The 17,265-nt window shown below is 43.9% G+C and overlaps 1 protein-coding gene and 1 pseudogene across 1 annotated transcript in view; both read right to left on the reverse strand.

Moving 5' to 3' along the window:
- Positions 1–17,265, reverse strand: part of LOC126282418 (A disintegrin and metalloproteinase with thrombospondin motifs 7-like) — a 488,845-nt gene that overhangs the window by 46,669 nt on the left and 424,911 nt on the right. Inside the window, exon 17 of the mRNA XM_049982076.1 lies at positions 4,272–4,475. Within this exon, the coding sequence (XP_049838033.1) occupies positions 4,272–4,475 (204 nt within the window). The remainder of the gene's footprint in view (positions 1–4,271; positions 4,476–17,265) is intronic.
- Positions 1,781–1,898, reverse strand: LOC126282550 (5S ribosomal RNA; annotated as a pseudogene).

Here is a 17,265-nt window from a genome sequence, read left to right on the forward strand (position 1 = left end):
TTTCCCGCTCGCTGTTCGGGAGTGGAATAGTAGAGAGATAGTATGATTGTGGTTCGATGAACCCTCTGCCAAGCACTTAAATGTGAATTGCAGAGTAGTCATGTAGATGTAGATGTAGTTCTGTCCAGATACGACATCGTCCAGACGAATGAGTGAGATACCGCGTCATGGACGCAGGTCAGTGGGATCAGTATTACGTTGTGGCTGACATTCACCGGCCCTCCGTAGGACCTGTGATAGCAAGGGAACTCGTTATGACAGCTGCAGAATACGTGGATAGTTTTACGAACAGCCTGCATCTTTTCGTTGTTGGTAGCTTCTTCGACAGGGATGTTATCTTCAGACGGGGTAACTGTCCGTGTTACAAGGCTGGAATAGGGCTACAGTAGTTTCAGGAGCATGAGAGGTAACTCACGTCACCAGTTTCACCCAACCAGAACCCTATTTGACACACGCGAAACGCTGTCGGGCACCAGCTCCGTGCCCACAAACCAACGGCCCGTAATTCAGGGGAATCGTGTGACCTGTGCGATGACATCTGGTGTCACATACCTGCTCATACCTACCACTGACTTGTCGAATCCATCTCACTCACAATCACTGCTGTATTACGTTTTAGAGGTGTAGCAACACGCTATTAAACATGTAGTCACAATGTTTTTGCTTGTCAGTTTTCAACATGGCATGTGCAAAGTAAAAGTGTGACGTACTGAATGAGAGAGAGAGAGAGGAGATTGTGTATACTATGCCGAATAACTGAACGTCATACGAAATTTCGACAAAAGCGTGAGAGACTGGGTAACGCCTTGTTCTTCACTAAATCTACAACGAATTTTGCAAGTGAAAGATTAAGTGTGTTTAGCTGTTGGAACTGAAAAGTCTTGAGCTTCCTATTGTCCCTCGTGACAATCTCTCATATTAATGCTGGAGGCTGGGTGCTGCTCATAGTGACTGCTTTTCCCCAGGTCGCAAACTGGACATCACATCAACAGCCAGCACCGCCTACCAACCGATCGTTGGCTGCTACTGACAGGCAACAAATCACTCCCGTTAAGTCCACCTGCCAATGTTATTTACATTGATCATTATCAAATAATGAAAGCTGGATATCAATGTTTATACTTTTTAATAACGATAGGCCTTGTGAATCAGTGAGTCCACTACGACAACCATTGTGTACAACCAAAAGAGAAATCTTATCTAACTTGAAGTTACTTCCATCAAAACATGGCGTTCTGCAGAACAACAGAAAACTTGCTCACTTGCAAGTCATTTACTGGATTTCAGCAAAGCTGTCGTCACCTCCTGCATCATGTCTCAGTGACTATAGTTTGAAAGTGGAAAATAACCCATGTACAGCCTTGAATGGAATGAATTCTGTAGGTACTCCTAAATTGATGGAATTAGTAGGACGCAGATGTACGACTTGCGAGTGAAATAACTACAGTTGCAAATCTTATAATTTATCTATCACAACATGTTGTAAATCTGCATCGTCAGAGACATGGGCGAATATTTAAACAGCCTCCAGAAGTAGCATGGACTCCGTCAGCAATGATGAAAGTGACGTTGATGATAGCACTCCGTTTGCAGACCACAAGTGGCCCATCGGGACCATCCGATCGCCGTGTCATCCTCAGATGAGGATGTGGATAGGAGGAGCATGTTGTCAGCACACCGCTCTCCTGGTCGTTATGATGGTTTTCTTTGACCGGAGCCGCTACTATTCGGTCGAGTAGCTCATCAATTGGCATCACGAGGCTGAGTGCACCCCGAAAAATGGCAACAGTGCATGGCGGCCCGGATGGTCACCCATCCAAGTGCCGGCCACGCCCAGCAGCGCTTAACTTCGGTGATCTGACGGAAACCTGTGTATCCACTGCGGCAAGACCGTTGCCCACGTTGATGATGATTTTGACAATTTGGAATGCGACTCACTAGAGGAAAATTTGACTGATACCGTAGCATAATGTGCAAAAAATCGCAACATTAAACAAAATACAGTGAAAGCGATGCATTAACATATTATGTTATTTTTGTGAGCAAAGTTTACATATAACATTAACCTCCTGATGTACGAAAATGGAATGTAGCATTGTAAACAAATAAAATCTTCAAAGTTTAATATTTTTGTTAAAGAATGGTTCAAATGGCTCTGAGCACTATGGAACTCAACTGCTGAGGACATAAGTCCCCTAGAACTTAGAACTACTTAAACCTAACTACCTAAGAACATCACACACATCCATGCCCGAGGCAGGATTCGAACCTGCGATCGTAGCAGTCGCGAGGCTCCGGACTGAGCGCCTAGAACCGCTAGACCACCGCGGCCGGCTGTTAAAGAATAATTAATTATTTTTCAGTATTCTTTGGAACATTTCAGAACCCTGAACAAGAGCAGAGCAACACAAATTACCTCATAAAGAAATTGGTCAAGGATGCCAAAGTGACACCCATCAAAATTAGCACCTCTGGCTATCCTTTTATCGTATAAAAAAGAGAAACGCCTTATACTCAATGTTACGGTTAGGGTCTAAAACTGCCCGATACAGGGACTATCAAACATCAAACTACATACAGACAATACAACACAATCAAAAGATGAACGGAAAGCATGCACAACAAACACGCAGTGAAAGTTAAGTGTTCAATTGAAAAGTGTTCGAAATGTCTAAAATCGGACTGCTTGTCTACATAGCGCAACTACGTATAATTCCAGGGTGACAAATACTAATAATAAGATCACAAACCCGTAAGCAAATTCAAACAGCAATGTTATCTTACGAAATTTGTGCTCCAAGTAGCTGTTAACTACCTAACAACCAGAGAATAACAAACATAAAAAACTGTAATACACAGGGCGGAGCAAATAAAAGTGACCCAAACTAGTGGATACGATTGGACATGTGAGTGGTGCAGTGCAAAGGGGACGACTGTACTCACATTAGAGCAGCGGGTGTGCTTTGTGGAAAGTTACGTGGCAACAATGTTGGGTAAATGGTGTGGTCATTCGTTTGCTGAGTCGTTCAATCGTGTCAAAGTGTCAGCAAAGAGTAGCATGCAACGCTTAGTCAGAAAATGTCGTCAGACAGGATCTGTTTTGAACATGGCAAAAAAAAATAAATCCTAAACGTGCCCTCACACCAGCAAATGTGGCTGCAGTTCAGCAGAGAATGCTTCAGAGTCCCATCAAACCAACCCGACGCCCGTTGCAAGAGACTGGCATATCACGTCGATTGGTCGGAAGAATACTCCACCTGGACCTGTACATGCATCCCTACCAAGTAAGTGTCTGTCGTGCATGCACTAAAACCAGCAGATGCTCCTCAGGCCTCCAGTATTGTGAGTGGCTATTCCCTGACATAACAATGAATGGCTTGGACATGGATCTATTGTCTGTATGTGATGAAGCCTGGTTTCACCTGTGTGGTTACGTCAATTCCAGAATAAAGGGTTCTGGGCAGCGGAGAATCCGCATAACTTCCACGAAACGCCACTGCATGATAAGAAGGTTGGGGTTCGGTGTGCAGTGCCTGCGCGATTCGTTATTGGTCCCATACTCTTTCACCCGACTCTGACATCGGTTCGTTACATTGCTAACGTTTTGAAACCATTTATGGCGGCAGTAACGGAGGAGGAAAAGACCTACAGTTACTTCTAACAGAATGGAGCACATGCCCATATACCCGGCCAAACCTTGGAGCACATTTACACAACCTTCACACCTGACGTACTAGTTAGCAGTGGTCAGTCTGGCCACCCAGGCCACCTGACCTGTTAGTGTGCGACTACTTTGTTTGGGCGGCCCTCCAGTTTAAGGTGTATCGCAACAGTCTCCATAGTCTTCAAAAACTGCAGCACTGCATTTCGGTTGAGACTGCAGCACTTCCAGAAGTCCAGCTTCGATCTGTCTTGAGCATCTTGCTAACCAGGGCCCAAAAGTGCCAAGAGTTGATTGGTGGTCACTTTCAACACCTGCTATAGTCAGGTCGGCATTGTATTTCTTTTTCCCTGATGTGTCTTTATACCCTAGAACTATGCTTTCCGGGTCACATTTATTTGCCCCACTCTGTAGCGACTATAAAATGCAATTATTGTGTAAATAAAACGAGCATCTATTGCAAAGCCGCTGAAGTTGCTTCATAAAGAAGAAGAAGCGAAGCGCGTACGGTGCAAAACAAAACGCCTTTCATATAGTAACGATCCTGATCACTATTTAATTTAGTGGAGTCGAGCGTTGGGAACGGGAAGAGAGAGGAAAGGCCTCTGACCTGCGTGCCGCCCCCGCAGACGACGTTGCAGTCCTGCCAGCCGAGGAACTCCCAGGAGTAGCGAGGCGTGCGGTCTGCCGGCCGCTCCAGCGGCTCGTAGTAGCTGTAGTGCACGCCCGGGTTCTTGCCGCCGAAGAACACCACCTGCGGCGAGTCGAGACTGGAGAGCGTTATAGTTATGTGCAAAGAAGAAAGCTGCTGGCGCTGCAATTCACAGTAACAAAACGACGTAGTAGCCAACAACGTCTTTCTGATCCATCTGTCTGTAGCGTGTGCTTCGGAGTGTGCGTGTGGTGAAGAATTTAGCGTTGATTTTCGTTTCAGTTTAGGCATGGTGAAGGTACTGTGGTGTTCACTGTGGGTGACATAAAGTTAACACTTCAAGTATTACGTTAACAAGCGTCATCTATAGTTTTCCGAACAAACGAATTTTTCTTGGAAGTGGTAAGTGGCCGAATGTGGGGCTTACCCTAGCGTTGCCAGTAACCAGGGTTCGCAAAGGCTGGAGCATGTGGCGTGGGACATAGGCAACGCTGTTCGCAATGTATCCTCCATATCTCTTTGTACAGAATACATCACGCACCCACCTTCTTAAGGACTCCACACACGAGCGACATAGCCAGCAATTTCATCTGAAGTCGGTCACTCGCCTCCCTCCGCCAAACCTCCTCCCCACCACAACCACCAAGTTATTATGAAATGTTGTCGTTGAGGTCTTCTGTCCGAAGAATGATCTTATGCAGCTTTCCATGCTATTAGTATACTATGACCCTACGACTTGTCTTAGAAAAAAGATTAGGGAAAGGAAAACCTACGTTTCTAGCATTTGTAGACTTAGAGAAAGGTTTTGACAATGTTGACTGGAATACGCTCTTTCAAATTCTGAAAGTGGCAGGGGTAAAATACAGGGAGCGAAAGGCTATTTACAATTTGTACAGAAACCAGATGGCAGTTATAAGAGTCGAGGGACATGAAAGGGAAGTAGTGGTTGGGAAGGGTGTGAGACAGGGTTGTAGTCTATCCCTGATGTTATTCAATCTGTATATTGAGCAAGCAATAAAGGAAATAAAAGAAAAGTTCGGAGTAGATATTAAAATCCATGGAGAAGAAATAAAAACTTTGGGGTTCGCCGATGACATTGTAATACTGTCAGAGACAGCAAACGACTTGGAAGAGCAGTTGAACGGAATGGACAGTGTCTTGAAAGGAGGATATAAGATGAACATCCACAAAAGCAAAACGAGGATAATGGAATGTAGTCGAATTAAGTCGGGTGATGCTGACGGGATTTGAGTAGGAAATCAGACACTTAAAGTAGTAAAGGAATTTTGCTATTTGGGGAGCAAAATAACTGATGATGGTCGAAGTAGAGAGGATATAAAATGTAGACTGGCAATGGCAAGGAAAGCGTTTCTGAAGAAGAAAAAATTGTTAACATCTAGTATAGATTTAAATGTCAGGAAGTCGTTTCTGAAAGTATTTGTATGGAGTGTAGCCATGTATGGAAGTGAAACATGGACGACAAATAGTTTGGACAAGAAGAGAATAGAAGCTTTCGAAATGTGGTGCTACAGAAGAATGCTGAAGATTAGATCGGTAGATCACATAACTAATGAGAAGGTATTGAATAGAATTGGGGAGAAGAGGAGTTTGTGGCACAACTTGACTAGAAGAAGGGATCGGTTGCTAGGACATGTTCTCAGACATCGAGGGATCACCAATTTAGTACTGGAGGGCAGCGTGGAGGGTAAAAATCGTAGAGGGAGACCAAGAGATGAGTACACTAAGCAGATTCAGAAGGATGTAGGCTGCAGTAGGTACTGGGAGATGAAGAAGCTTGCACAGGATAGAGTAGCATGGAGAGCTGCATCAAACCGGTCTCAGGACTGAAGACAACAACAGCAACAGTATACTCTGCAAGCCTTTCCATCTGTGAATAACTAATGCAACCCACATCCATTTGAACCTGCTTCCTGTACTCGTCTCCTCGTTTCCATCTACAATTTTTACCCCACACACTTACTTCCGTACTAAACAGACGATTCCTTGATGCCTTAGATTGAGCACTATAAACCCATCCCTTCTCTTAGTCAAGTTATTTTCTCCCCAATTCTACTCAGTGCCTCCTCATTAATTACGCAATCTATCCATCTAATCTTCGGCACAGCTCTGTAGAAGCGTACTTAAAAAGCTTGTGTTCGATATTAACAAATTTCTCTTTTTCAGAACGCTTTCCTTGCCATTGCCAATCTGCATTTTATATCCTCTCTGCTTCAGCTATTATCAGTTATTTTACTGTCCATATAGCAAAAGACATCTAGCAATATCAATCAGTATTTGGAACGACACTGGGTAGTGCTACTCTGCTATGGAACGTTACCCCTGTGTTTAGTAGCAGTGTCAGTTGATCTCCGTATGACGAGTAATAATGACAAAAAAAATCAGGGTTTAAAGTTCATTAAACTTATTTTCGATCGGTTTATTTCTTGGGATCAGTAGTCCATGCTACAGAAAATATCACATTTTTAATTCAGAACGAGTCTGTTTTGTACAACTTTCCTGTCTCCATTTCGAAAATTTTTCTTAGAGTCCTTGATTCATTTTTTTAATTAATTAGTCTCTAATTTAGCTACAAGTATTTGCACAATGGCTTTGCAGTCTCGATGTGTCACTAGGAATTTTTCAATAGCAGTATTCATTGTTCCCACAACTCTTGTAAATTTTGGGAAGGAGATGCAGAGTATAACAAATGAATAGAGACTTAAAGCCTGGATGTAGAATACGAATGCCTAAATATTTAAATTAAAATGTCCGTTTAATGTTACATCATTCCGTTTAGAAGTTAAAAGCTTTAATAATGCGTCTATTTATTTCATAAATAACTCAAAATCACCAGCTGGAGCTCAGTATAGTGTGACTATTAGCAAGATCTTCCCATCAATTTCTACTTCTACAGTACAAGGTTCCAAATGCTGCTCACTACAGAATATAAGACTATCATTGTTTTTAGATGTCCATTCCGTCTACAGTGTCCAATTACATTAATATGAATACGTGTCAAAAGCCTGAATAACCACCTTTTGCAGCGCAGACAGCTGCGATACGTGCGGGAGAGTCAGTGAGGTTCTGGAAGGTACCAATACGGATGTGGAGCCACGCAGATTCCAGTGCCGCGGCAGGCTGCGCTGGGATTCTGTTGAGTAACTATGGCGCCCATTGCCCTATCGAGGTGGTTCCACAGAACCACGTCTGGGTTTAAATCCGGGGAGTCTGGCGGCCAGGGGCGTACGGTTAACTCATCCTGGTGCTGTTCGAACCACACACGTACACTGCGAGCCGTGTGACACGTTGCATTGTCCTGCTGGTAGATGCCATCATGCCCGGGAAAAACAAACTGCATGTAGGAGTAGACATAGTCCCTAATGATAGATGCATACTTCCGCTGATCCACTGTGATTTCCAGAATGACGAGATCGCCCAGGGAATACACAAAAACATTCCCCAGACCAGAAAGTCTCCTCCTCCAGGCTTCGATGGTTGTTCAAGAGTGACTGCTTTAAGACTTTTCACGTCATACATGCCACGTCTTTCCGATGGAGCATAAAACGTGATTCATCTGAAAGGGCCACTTGTCACCACTCAGTAGATATTCAGTTGGGGTACTGGCGCGGAAATTCCAGCCTTCATCGCCAATGAAGAGCAGTGACTGAACCAGGCGCCTGTTGCGAGGCTCATACGCAGGAAGATTCGGCGAACGGCCGTTGAGGAGACACCGTTGACAGCCACTTGGTTCATATGGGCGGTCAGTTGCTCAACAGTTGCACCTCTATTCGTACACATGACCGTGGCCTTCTACAGTTGCCTCGGCGCTGGTTTACTATAAATGGTTCAAATGGCTCTAAGCACTATGGAACTTAACATCTGAGGTCATCAGTCCCCTGGACTTAGAACTACTTAAGCCTAAGTAACCTAAGGACATCACAAACGTCCATGCCCGAGGTAGGATTCGAACATGCGATCGTAGCAGTAGCGCGGTTCCGTGCTGAAGCGCCTAGAACCGCTCGGCCACAGCGGCCGGCGGTTTACAATATCATGCAAGGTATACACTGCCAGAAAAAAATAAATACACCTGGAAAGACGACTTCGATTTTGATCCGATGACGGCATATGTCGCCTGGGTGGTATTAGATGTACTGATAATGGTTTCAGCGTCGTCCGCCTACAGATAGCGTAGTGACATAGCTACCAAAGCACCATCTGCGTCTATCCTTTAATAGGGAATACTCACAGCCATAATGCTCAGTGTGCTACAAACATGTGAAGCAAGCAGGCAACCGTGCCACGGAGATCAACTCGTGCCCCAACTGAACGAGTTTGTAATGGGTACAGATGTGGCCTTCCGAGTGGCGGTATGGTACTTTAGAAGAACTGTCACACAAGTTGGACGTGCTGAATTAGTTGTGCAACAGTGGTCACGTGAATATTTTCACACTAAAGACGTCTACAAGCACAGATCCTCGTATTACAAGGGCAGTAGTGGCGGATCGCACAGGTACCACAGCACTTAAGGGGACTTGTGAACTCGGACGTATCAACAGAAACTGTTGGGAACCGGTTATTCGCAGTAGGGCTACGTGTACGCACATTTCAAGCCCGTCTTCCACTCATGCCACAGCATGGCTGCATTGCTGCCTTCAGAGGATCACTTGGAAGATGGAATAGCGCGCCGTGGTCTTAAGCGATGAAAGAAGATTCTGCCTGCACGCTAGAGATGGTCGTTTGCGCGTGCGATGTGGACATGGTGAACGCTGTCTCTTAGAGTGACTTCCTAAAAGACACACTGGCGCCAATCGAGGCCTTATGGTCTGGGGTGCGATAAGCTAAAACTCTCGTTCACTTTTGGTGTTTTTGGAGGGGACGCTAACCATCGCTCGGTACGTGCTGAATTTAGTTAGACCCGTTCTTCCGCCGTTCTTGCAACAGGGAAGTAACGCGTTGTTCGAACAGGATAATGCTCCCCCACATGCTGTCCGTGAAACTCAATGTGTTCTGCAATATGTGCAGCAACTTTCCTTTCCAGCACGATCTCTGGACTTGTCTCCAATCTAGCACGTGTGTTATATGATGGGACGAGAAGTTACTCTTACGACTCGTCGGCCAACAACTCCTACAGAACTGTTTGTGCAGGTTGAGTAGCCGTGGCATAACGCATCCCTGGGTGGTTTCTGCCATCTGGATGATCGACTGGATATTAGACTCAGCGCTTGCATTGACTCCCGTAGCGGCCACACCACGTAGTAATGAGTGTTTCAGCTTGGGTGGTGACTCAGAACCGCTTGTGCTGTTGATCTCTAAATGTAATCATTTCATGTATTCCATATGCACTGTTACCAGAATAAATATTGTGTGAATTGGAAACCTCTAAATGGGGGTACACTAATTTTGTCCCGCAATTCGCAATTACCTTTTCTTTTTTTGCGTGTAGTGGTCATTGCGGAGGGTTATTGGGGTTTCCAGTAATCTTATTGCACGGTTTTTATATTTTTATTTTATTTTGACGTTTTCGAGGTAGTTGTCAGGATGGTGTTGAAGTAAAGAAAACGGTCTATTGACACACAGTCAACATGGGTTTAGAAAACATCTTTCCTGTGAAACTCAACTAGCTCTTTATTCACATGAAGTGTTGAGTGCTATTGACAAGGGATTTCAGATCGATTCCGTATTTCTGGATTTCCGGGAGGGTTTTGTCACAGTACCACACAAGCGGCTTGCAGTGAAATTGCGAGCTTATGGAATATCGTCTCAGTTACGTGACTGGATTTGTGACTTCCTGTTAGAGAGGTCACAGTTCGTAGTAACTGACGGAAAGTCATCGAGTAGAACAGAAGTGACTTCTGGCGTTCCCCAAGGCAGTGTTATAGGCCCTTTGCTGTTTCTTATTATATAAACGATTTGGGAGACAATCTGAGCAGTCCTCTTCGGTTGTTTGCAGATGACGCTGTCGTTTATCGACTAGTAAGGTTATCAGCAGATCAAAACAAATTGCAAAACCATTTAGAAAAAGTATCTGAATGTTGCGAAAAGTGGCAGTTGACCCTAAATAGCGAAAAGTGTGAGGTCAACCACAAGATATAGGTGTTCGTTCGTTCTGCGCGCTGTACGAGATTGGTATAATAGAGAATTGTGAAGGTGGTTCGATGAACCATCTGCCAGGCACTTAAATGTGAGTATCCATGTAGATGATGTTGATGTAGATGTAAAATAAAGTCGTATGGCATGAATGGGTGGTAGACTCCGATTAGCAGGTTCAGCCACCCAATTGGAAAGATTTTGCCTATCCTTCACCTTGCAGGCCCCTTTCCTTCACAAAGTATGAGAGCAGTGTACGTAAGCGCATTTGTTAAGTGTAGTTGACTGTGATGGGTGTGTGCCTAGTGTAGTGTTATGTTTGTGTTGGGGGTGATGAGGGAAGGGAGAGGGTGAAACCCGGTATTGGCACATAGCCTGCTCCTCTCCAAGAGCACCAAGGGGGTCGCCGAGCATAGCTTCACCATTCGACGGACGGATCAATTTCAACAGTATCGCATGCCCTCACATCATGAGACTCTGCGGAGATGTTTAGAAATGAATCCAGGACGAACGGCGCAAAGACTGGTGATCAGGAACTCCACGCCACTGTCCCCTCCTGTGTCTTCTACCGCAAAGGCAAAGAGGAAAATGTCAACAGCGCACGGCGTGCCCATACAATCACCCGTCTTGCTACTGGCCACGTTCGGCTGTGTTTAACTTTTGTGATCTGACGGGAACCGGTATATTGTGGGATCGTTTACGTACACACCACCATAACAGCAGAGGTGTGTCCCTGACACGACACATTCGGCGTAAATGCCACATTTTTCTGTCTCTATATGAAAGTTAATCTCAGGAACTACTGTATGGATTTTGCTGCAGGTCTATGTATACAATTTCTTACCGCTGCACCAGGTAAGTCGCACAGCCGTAGATATTTAGTGCTACCCGTGCGAACCCTGAGAGGGTCGCTAGTTATGTATACATGAGAATAAGTGGTTGCGTAAAAATGAGCCCGCCTTAACATAAGACGTCATGGATTACTTTTGGAAAGGCCTTTGCTCAGTTGAGTCGCCAAGGAATAAAGATTAGAGATGATGTTGTGATAGGTGGAACCTTTTCTCAGTTGAAGAAGGACGCATGAATCACGCTGCTGCGACTAGCTGTAAGCTGCCACCTGCTTTTACACTTGAAGTGACTTGGGGAAAGCATGAAAAACCTAGATGAGGATGGCCGGACAGGGATTTGATTTCCTGGCAAATGTCCTGCCACGGCGGCGTGGGACATTCATAGCGCTGGTGTCCGCCTACCACTTGAGGCATAATTAGCGATATGTCTTGTTAATGAATTGCCCAAGAAAAAATAGCAGACATAATAGACGCAGACATTTGCCAATGCACGTTGTCACATTGAATTTTGCTGACATAAGGTTGCCTATGCTGTCAGTCAAGTGACAGTTTTATCCTGAAGGGAAGTTACGACGGATATCTTTCTCATCATCATCATTTCAGGCACCTGGCTGTTCAGAGTTTTCTTGTAGGAGCCGTAGCGGTAGGGCTATTGCCGAGGGGCTTTGCGTTGTACCTGATTAATTACTGTTGGAGCCCTTGCTGGCCGCGGTGGTCTCCCGGTTCTAGGCGCGCAGTCCGGAACCGTGCGACTGCTACGGTCGCAGGTTCGAATCCTGCCTCGGGCATGGATGTGTGTGATGTCCTTAGGTTAGTTAGGTTTAATTAGTTTTAAGTTCTAGGGGACTGATGACCTAAGCAGTTGAGTCCCATAGTGCTCAGAGCCATTTGAACCATTTGGAGCCCTTGCAGTGTGAAGCAATCTTAATAGCCCATGGTGGAATATCCGTCCTTCATCCACTGCAAAGCCCCAAAAGAGGTCCTGTAGCTTCATTCGCTACTTCCGCCGAATTACGACGCAACGAGAAAATTAATCAGTCAGTGCCATAAATTCCTAACTGCCTTTGAAGTGTCACTCAGCTTTCGTTACGGCCGTAATCACATACCTATATCTTGCCTGGTGTGCTGCTAATTCGTACAAGACCAAGTTTGTGTTACTGTGTTGTTTTATGTGATTTAAAGGAAAATTGGGGTAACGCAGAGAAATTGGAGGGCTGCTCCTTCGGTTTTGAAATACTAACAGGCAAAATATCTTATCTTCTACCGTGTCTATGAGAAAAACTATGCACGACAACTGTACTCACTTTCGGTATCAGGGTTTAGCAAATTACGTGCATGTCTCAGCTTCCCAGGACATTTCGTCCCTTCGTAAAACTGCGCTACGAATCGAAATCTTTCATATAGTCACTTATCCACGATTTGTCCGCAGAAAAAATGCAAAATAATGAGATCCTAACATTCCCGTTTAACATATGGAAGAATTTCAACTGAGTGAAAATAGAGCACGTTATCCCTGTTTAAAGGCCGGTGAGAAAAACAGGTAATGAAAATTACAGACGAATATTCCTCATGCGTCTATTTGAAGATCATAGCAAGTATTTTAAAATCGGCTGTAATGATGTTCATCGACAGAATAAAGTTTATCTCAAAGCGTTGTATCACCCTTTTGAAACACAGCTGCGTATTTTCACAAATAATATCTCGCACAGTGAATGTATGTTGGCATATGCCAAGGTTAATGGCGCCATCCGTCGGTGCATAATCACTCAAAATGCGATGTCACGGTCAACTTATGTCGTCCTTACTACAGCTAATGTGTTGGGGACCCATTAGATAGCCTACTAAATTATAAATTAATAATAAGATCGGTACATGTACGGCCCGAGTTGCGTCTCAAATGTCAATATTGGGTCATGAGCAAAGACGTTCGACTACCACTGCTCTAGACAGTGTTATTTAGCGTGTAAGGCTGACTAATCGTGAAGACACTGCTTCGGCGCAGTACCAGCTTCAGGTTTAAAAATATACATGTTGTACGTAAAAGGAGAGAATTTGTGTGTGTGTTTCCCCCTGCAGTTTCATGAATTTGGCAACAATTTTCTTCCGTCACGTTGGCTACAGCACTGACTTGTCCCGTCCACGTAGAGTTTTTTGAAATGAGGATTTGGGAAGGAGAAAAGAAGGGAGAATCAGCCGGCGGCCGGCTACAGTCTGGAGAGTAAATTTTGAGCTATTGGATCTTGCCGGTCGTCTGGTGCGTTCGGCACCAATCCAATTGCTGTTCTTGAGGAAATATAAGTTCAAAATCTGCACTAGTGCGACGCATAATCTAAGCAACTCACTTACTTGTGTGTTTCTAATGCGAAAACTGTGTTACCGATTTGATTTATTGTAATCTGTAATTTTGAATTTTATAACTTTGATTTCTCAAGTTTCTTGGGGCTTTATTCTCCATGTAGTCTTGCACATAAATTTTGGCAACTCCCACAGTGTTAGCATCATGATTAATTTAAATGAATATTCTGATGACTTTACTCTTTGTAATTTTGTTGTAACTTTCATGAAACGGACAGAGCAAATAAACTCCTTTTATACGCAGACTTGACTTCAATTTCAAGATCCTTTAACTTGCCCAATAACTTTTCCTGGTTAGGCGACTGAATAGAAATAAATATAACCTCTTGTATAACCAACTGGTTAACTTCACTGTGTCGCTATTATCCTTGTGCGCAGTGGCCAAGTTCAAGTGTAATTTATTTATTATTTTGTGACAGCAACGAGCATTGCGTTCGCTCGTCCTGTATTACTACGAATTGGTTTTATTAACAAGGGAGAGTTCATTTCCCTAGAAGTATAAGGTGGATGTAAACTCTCATTTTTTCACATTACAACCACTAGACTAGAAACTTTCACATTGTAATAACTTCTTAACCAAGTACCTAAGTGAAACACATCCCCTCAATCTCCCACTGCCACTTTTCTATACAACTGATTCAATAAACATATTATGATGAAGAAGGATTTTGAAATTAAATAGTTTATGATTAACACTGGGTTTATTGTGTCTTGACTTCGTGAAAAGGTCTCTACATCGATCTAAAATCCTCACGCACGTTATTCATATTTTTCACTTGAGTTACGCATTGCAATTTTTGATTCAGTTCGGTAAGCGTAACGTAAAGTGCACTCTGCCACATAACACAATAATAAACATAGAATAAATACTTTGGGGCTTCTATTCGCACCATTTTTTGCACGTCCCAAGTCGTACTTGTTAATTTCATGGGGAAACCCCAAAGATTAACTGCTTTTGCACCTTTTCTGCAGGTACCAAAAGCTAACCCCATAACTGAGGGGGCACCCGGTGCCAAGTGTGATACTGGATCCAGCAGAGATTGGTAAGGTCGAAGCAGATGATATACTGAGAAGGGGAGTGGCAGGTCATTAATTTCGGATTTTCTAATCTTTATAACTTGAGAGGAAAGAGAGTAACATTTGGGATATGTCTTAAATCAAAGCAGTAGATTTTCTGTTAACCGAAACTTTGATACGAACAACTCTGTAAAGGCTGCTAGCGAAAAAGTGTGAAGTAGGAAACACTGGAAGACGTGCATATGAGCGACTCTTTGTGTACTGATTGTCAGTTCAGTCTAAACGTAAAAGGAAGAGAGGCGAAGCAGTGGTAAGACACTGTTGTCGCATTCAGGAGGACAGAGATTCAAATCATAGTTTGGCAATCCAAATTTAGTTTTAACGTGGTTGCTCTATATCATTTGAGGTAAATGCCGGGTTGGTCCCCTTGAAGACACGGCCAACTACCTTTCCTGTCGTTTTCTCGATTAGAGATTGTGTTCCATGTTTAGTGACCTCATTGTCAAGTGGGCGCTAGACCCTAATCTTCGTTTCTTCCTTCTTTCTCGGAATTAATAGGAGTAACAGACTGCGTAAAAATGAGTGGGAAGATTTGCTACGTTTCACTTGTAATATTGGCGATAAATCACTAGAAATAGTAACAACCGCCAAGAGTGACCTATAGTGGAACCAGTTGTAGTGTAAGCAGATGCCAGGCTGAGTTTCAGTAGATGTATCTTAAGAAAATGAAATTGCTCCTCGAGGGAATTGGTTCACAAAGTGTTCATCCACCAGACTCTTACGTGTTACTCATCAGCTGGGATTCTTGCCAGGTAGGATAAAGAGAGAAATGACAGAAAATCCAAAGAAGGGCGCACGTTCCGTGACAGGTTCATTTAGTAAGAGATTGCTAGAGCCTTACTGAGATTTTCAACCAACTCCAGTGAGACTGAATCATCCTACGTATTTCTCATAAAACCACCATGATGAGACAATCAGAGGACAATCATACGGAGGCTACTGAACAATAATTCTTCTCCCCGCCGTTATCAAACAGAAGAGGAGAAAGAACATAGTAGCAATACCAAAGATAGCCTCTCTGCCCATGTTGAAAAAAAGCCCATTTCATAACTAAATGTCCGAGTGAACCACTTCCCGTGGTGAAATTATTCTCGGGACCGACTGCTGGCTTTTACCCGAAAAAGGAAGCTCTGAGATATTTAGCAGTTCATGGAACGTACGTCGAAAAGACAAAATAGATAGCACAGAATGGGTAGCGTTCATTGCGGCTGATAAAAATATTGTCCCTTGATGTCGAATTTGAGTGTGACAATCAAGTTATCTGGGCGCGTATATAAGGTCTAGATGAAATCATGTTAATTCTTGGATGTTTTTACCGACCACCTGATTCCGCTTTGATAGTTTTAGAGTGAGTCACAGGAAATCTACGATCAGTAATGCGGAAATACCCAGAACATGCAATATTGGTTGGAGGAGTCTTTTACATACCGAGTATAGACTGGGACGTCTATGGATCCATTGCAAGGTGCATAGTCATCAATGTTGCGAAATTCTTTTGAACGCGTTTTCCGAGAACTGACTTGAGCAACTAGTTCGACAGCTCATACATAGTGGAAATATTTTAGACCTCGTAGTTACAAACAGGCCTAACCTAATCTACGGCGTCAGTATAGAAACAGTCTTCATTTCCTCAGCATTTTATGGATTTCGTTGTTAAACACTGTGGGCCTTTTCCGTCCTTAATTCACTTATTCGGCACATACTTCTCCAGCATATTATTTACAAACTGTTTAAGCTTTGCCCATAATCGCCCTACGTCCAACATACTGGAATTTAATTCTGTCAGTTCATTTTGTAAATGGTTTGTTAATAACTGTCTACCTGCTCTTTCTAACAGACATCCTCTCCTAGCCTTCTTAATAGATTTATTAACTTGAGTAACAAAAGTCGCTATGATGACATCATTTCGCGTAAGGACTGTGAAGATAAGATTAGAGAGACAAGGGGTCGTACGGAGGCGTATGGACAGTCGCTTTTTCCTCGCTCTATTTGCAAATGGAACAGAAAAGAAATGATTAGTAGAGGTACGGGGTAGCCTGCGCCACGCACCGCCCGATGGCTTGCGGAGTATGCATGTAGATGGGTAGCTGTAGACTGAGACAAAGTCTACAGCATCACGGAGTGTCAGCACGGCCTTGATGCTGTAGCACAGAGCGGGTGCGCGGGAAGTGGTGTGCTGAACAACACTGGATACAGGAATCCCAATACGTCGTGTTTTGAGAGGACTACCGGTTCTGGGTGTAGCATCATAGCGGCAGTATCCGCATATGGAGGCTCTGATTAAATCGAACATCGCGAGATTGTGCTCATCATTGTCATGCGGATTCAGCACTTGCCGGTGCCATTGAACAGCAGCAGTTACTTTTTTGACTTAAGACGGGTGGCTCATCCTCGAGATTTCCGTGACGTTATCTTTCAACAAGATAACGAAAGACCTGTGTTTGCCTTGCCGTGCTGACGTATCTTGCTACAGTGGATTTTGTTCTGTTGCGCTGGTCAAACGTTGTGCAGATGTCTCACCCACTGAAATAAGCTCACTGGACAGAAAAATAGTCACTCTATGGGGCACGCACAGATGAGTCGTT

Source organism: Schistocerca gregaria, chromosome 7 (assembly GCF_023897955.1).
Source record: "Schistocerca gregaria isolate iqSchGreg1 chromosome 7, iqSchGreg1.2, whole genome shotgun sequence".
Taxonomy (NCBI): Eukaryota; Metazoa; Arthropoda; class Insecta; order Orthoptera; family Acrididae; genus Schistocerca; species Schistocerca gregaria.